This window comes from Sus scrofa, chromosome 9 (assembly GCF_000003025.6).
Source record: "Sus scrofa isolate TJ Tabasco breed Duroc chromosome 9, Sscrofa11.1, whole genome shotgun sequence".
Lineage (NCBI taxonomy): Eukaryota > Metazoa > Chordata > Mammalia > Artiodactyla > Suidae > Sus > Sus scrofa.
Genome location: NC_010451.4, coordinates 50663825 through 50668615, shown reverse-complemented (window position 1 = coordinate 50668615; position 4791 = coordinate 50663825). Strand labels below are relative to the sequence as shown.

General features: G+C 41.0%; 1 protein-coding gene across 1 annotated transcript; it reads left to right on the top strand.

The window, feature by feature from the left end:
* On the top strand, positions 1055-2377 carry LOC100524388 (olfactory receptor 6M1-like). Its single transcript, XM_021063951.1, has one exon. It carries the CDS (start codon positions 1055-1057, stop codon positions 2000-2002), a length of 948 nt encoding a protein of 315 aa, XP_020919610.1. The 3' UTR covers positions 2003-2377.

The following is a 4791-nucleotide window of genomic DNA, read 5'->3' as shown; positions in this document are numbered from 1 at the left end:
ATGGAAGTTCCCAGGCTAGGAGTCGAATCAGAGCTGTACCCACCAGCCTACGCCAGAGCAACAGCAACGCAGGATCTGAGCCACGTCTGCAACCTACACCACAGCTTACAGCAACACCAGAGCCTTAACCCACTGAGCAAGGCCAGGGATCAAACCCGCAACCTCATGGTTCCTAGTCAGATTCGTTAACCACTGCGCCACGACGGGAAATCTTCAATATTCTTTTTTGTAGATGTAGAAACTGGAGCCAAGGATTAAACAGAAAGTAAAACGAGCTCTCCTACTAAATTCAACAGCAAGCCAGGTTATTCAGATCCAGTTTATCCCAGAATTACTCCTAGAGATGGACAGAAACCACACTATGCATTTGTAAAGGAGTTTACTTAACAAACAGCTTAGAAATGTCACATAATTCTGAGAAAGCAATATGTCCTGACTTGAACAAAAAGGTGAAGATGAAAGTCTTACTATTAAAATAAAAGGATAAGTTGATACATAAGATGATGAATATTTAATAGAAATAAAGAAGAAACTACAGGACCACAAAAAGTCACAGCCAACTCTTCAAATGGAAATTTGTTCACACACAAAAAAAAAATTAAGGCAAAAACAGCAGCTTGGAGTTACTTACCCATATAAAGCCTAAGGAAAATGACCTCCTTTAAAGAAGAATTAGTTGGGCTCCAAGCCTAGAAAGAACCAAACTCAGTGTCCAAAAGTTTCTTGTTTTAACTTGAAACTAAAGAATTAGTCACATAATAATACAACAAAGGACAGTGAGTAAACTGTATTCTGTAGACATGCAATATTCAACCAAAAATTTTAAATATGAAAATACTGAGTTTAGAGAATTCATGTTATTGATCCAAGGTTCTGCATTTATTAAGGTCAGAGACAGGGTGACAAACATATCACTCTTGATTCTTCATTCGGACTTTTTTCTACTACATCTTTTCAATGATATTGACAACTAAAAACCTATTTAAGCTGATTTTCATCTTTATATTCTATATTTTTTTTTCAGAGACAGGTTGCCCGCCTTGCACTGCATTCAATGGAGGTGCAGAATCAGACCACAGTGACTGAGTTCATCCTGACTGCCTTCCCTGCCCTCCACAAGCTGCAGGTTTTCCTCTTTGCGGTTCTCCTGGTGACTTACATGCTTACTCTAACAGGAAACGGGGTCATCATCTCCCTAATATGGGCTGATAATCGCCTCCAAACCCCAATGTACTTCTTCCTCAGTAATTTGTCGTTTTTGGACATTTTATACACTACCTCGGTTACCCCAAAACTGCTGGCCTGTCTCCTAGAGGACAGGAAGACCATCTCCCTTGCAGGCTGCATCACCCAAACATACTTCTTTTTCTTCCTGGGGACAGTGGAATTTATCCTCTTGGTGGTGATGTCCTTTGACCGCTATGTGGCCATCTGCAACCCCCTGCGCTATACCATCATCATGAACAGCAGGGTCTGCCTCCTGCTGGTCCTGGGCTGCTGGGTGGGGGCCTTCCTGTCCGTGCTCTGCCCAGTTATTCTGCTGTCCAGGTTGCCTTTCTGCTCTGAGGAGATTAATCACTTCTTCTGTGACATCGCCCCTCTCCTACAGGCGGCTTGCATCAACACTCATTTCCTTGAGATGATAAGCTTCCTCTTGTCTTCCCTCGTCCTCCTGACCTCCCTGGTGCTCACCACCGTGTCCTACACCTACATCATTTCCACCATCCTGCGCATCCCCTCCGCCCAGGGACGTCAGAAAGCCTTCTCCACCTGTGCTTCCCACATCACCGTCGTCTCCATTGCCTACGGGAGCAACATCTTCATGTATGTGAGGCCCAGCCAGAATCATTCCCTGGAATTCGACAAAGTGACAGCTGTCCTCACCATAATGGGGACCCCTCTTCTGAACCCCTTCATTTATAGTCTAAGGAATGAAACAGTGAAGGAAGTTTTGAGAGATGCAGGCAACAAAATTATGTCTTTATGGCACCAGAAACCTTGAAACCTTATTGCACAGGAAACCATGAAACTCTGTTTGCTAAGAATGGCATCTTCGAGTTACCTTGTGTGGCAGTGAGTAAAGGATCCGGCATTGTCGTTGCAGTGGCTCTCGTCTTTCACACGCTGCAGACGCAGCTGGGAAAAAAAAAAAAAAAAGGAATGGCATTTTCAATTCTTGGACACAATGTGGAGAAAGGCATGCTCAGAGACCATAGCATCAAGACATGTGGAAAGAGGAGTTCCCGTTGTGGCTCAGCTCAGTGCGAACCTGACTAGTATCCATGAGGATACAGGTTCCATCCCTGGCCTTGCTCAGTGAATTACGGACCCAGTGTTACTGTTATCCGTGGTATAGGTTGCAGATAGGGCTCGACTAGGATCCCATCTTGCTTTGGCTGTGGTGTAGGCTGGTAACTGCATCTCCGATTCAACCCCTAGTTTGGGAACTTCCATATGCTACAGGTGCAACCCTCAAAGCAAAACAAAACAAAACAAAAACAAAAACAAAAAAGTATGAAAAAGCTTCATTCACATAAGATGCAAAGTACTGTAGTCAGGGTCCAGAGGAAGCAATTGAGCCATAAAGAAAATAACATGCTCTGAATACTTTTATTGGACCTTCTCACCCACAGAATATCATTGGTTAAAGAAAAATACTGAGAAGTTCCCTTTTGGCCCAGCAGGTTAAGGATCCAGCATTGCTGCAGCTGTGGCACAGGTCGAAACTGTAATGCAGGTTCAAACCCTGGCCAGAGAATTTCCAAATACCAGGGGTGTGGCCCCCCAAAAAAAGAAAGAAAAAGAAAAATATCAAAGGCAGAAAACCTAAATTTTAAGCCTTGCTATATCATTTTTTTTATCAGATGATACTTATCCTATTTGAACCTTAGTTTCCCAGCTGTAAAGTGGGGAATATAGTTTATACTTTTCCTTTTTCTTTTTGTTAAAGTAGGGTTAACCAAAATAGTCTAAGAAATGCAACCACATGTAGTTGAAGTTTTTTTCGTAATTTTCAAGATAATTGACTTCACCCCTGATAGCCAAATACTATAGATAATTATGACAACATCATAGCAAGGAAGAGAAGTAACGTATTTCAGTTGTTAAATGTACTTAAATAGGTGTACTTGTACTTAAAAAGGTACATATATATCTCATTTAATCCTCTTAACAAACTTGAGATGCTGATACTATTATCTTCACTTTACAGATGAGAAAACTGTGGTTCATTGAGGTTAAGCAACTTGTATCAAACTCCACAACTAGTTTTGAATATAGATATACAGATACTTGTGAATTCCAGTCTACTTGTACTTCTTTATATCATGAAATGTGGAATGGGACAATATTTGAAATGGGAAACAGAAGTTAACATGAAAGTTATCCACTTTTTCTGAGACAAGAGCATTCCCTGCCTGCTCTAACCATCTAAGGACAAGCAGATCAGGGCAGACCTGGATGCAGTCAGAATAGAATGTGAGAGGCAATGGCTTTGAAAGGAAAATCAATTATTCAGAGGCAGTAACTGACAATGAATCTGATAGGTACAAAGTGACAAATTAAGTGATCATATAATTAATCCCAATAGGGGACTGTAGGTAGAAAAAAGTATGGGAAACCCCTCTAAGTTAATGACCACTCAAGAAAGGAGGCTTGCTTGGAAACAAAACCATGCAGCAGAAGCATGAGCCATGCCCCCAAACAATAAACGATAGTGGAATGAGACCCACATCCTGCCCAGTGAAGATAGTAAGTTAATGATGCCTAGGGCATTCTTCTCCACACACACTAAAAACAAAAATATAGGAAAAGTGGCATTATACTGAAACCTGAGATGACTTACCATACTTCATATATATGCTACTGCCTTTTTGCTCATTTCCATTTTTCCACGGTAGTCCCAGTTTGACCCAACAAGAAAACTCCTTTGCCCTACATGGAGGAGAAGCTGATGATGGAGGCTTGATGTCTATTCAAGAATGAGAAAGAAGTTAGTCTTCTCCCCTCTCCATTCCTTTGATTATAAAACTGAAGCCTACGAAGTTCTCGGCACAGCATCCTCTTACCCAATCATTTGTATTTCTTACAAGCGTCCTATACTAATAAACTCTTTCCTTACCTGTCACTCTTCTTCTCGCTGTATTCTTTCTGTGCTGAGACAGAAGAACCTACACTTTACTAAGTTCTGAGAACATGTTCTGCTGGTTTCAAGTCTAGACCGATCATCTATGGCAACTAGAAAATGTGGCTACCATCTACAGAAGAAATGGTATCCTAGCATTCATTGGTTGGGGGAAAATAAAAGCAGAAAAATAATCTAGCTGGCTTATGTAAAATGAGTATTTATTATAATAATAATCAAGAGTGCCACATGAAATCACAGAAGGTAAGAAACAGCAAGATGTGCTAAAGGACTAGAATCAGAACTAGAAATCCTTAAAAATACAAGCAGGCATTCTCTTCCCTCTGAATTTTTGCTCTCCCTCTGCCTTTCTTTGGGGTTATATGAGCTCTGTATTATTAGTTTTTTTTTTCCCAAATATCTTGTGGTAGGCTGAATAATGGCCCCCAAAGATGTCTGGACCCAATCTCTGATGCCTATGAATCTAAGTATCATATAGAATGTATATGGTAAAAGGATTTTGCAGATTTGATAAATATCTTGAGATAGGGAGATTATCCTGGATTACCCATGTGATTACTAACTGTAGTCACAAGTATCATTACATGAGACTGAGCAAGTTAAGAACCTGACTAGTACCCATGAGGATGCGGGTTTGATCCCTGGCC

Bases quoted from the DNA above. Each gene is read 5' to 3' on its own strand.
- LOC100524388 (XM_021063951.1), top strand. From the start codon at position 1,055: ATGGAGGTGCAGAATCAGACCACAGTGACTGAGTTCATCCTGACTGCC.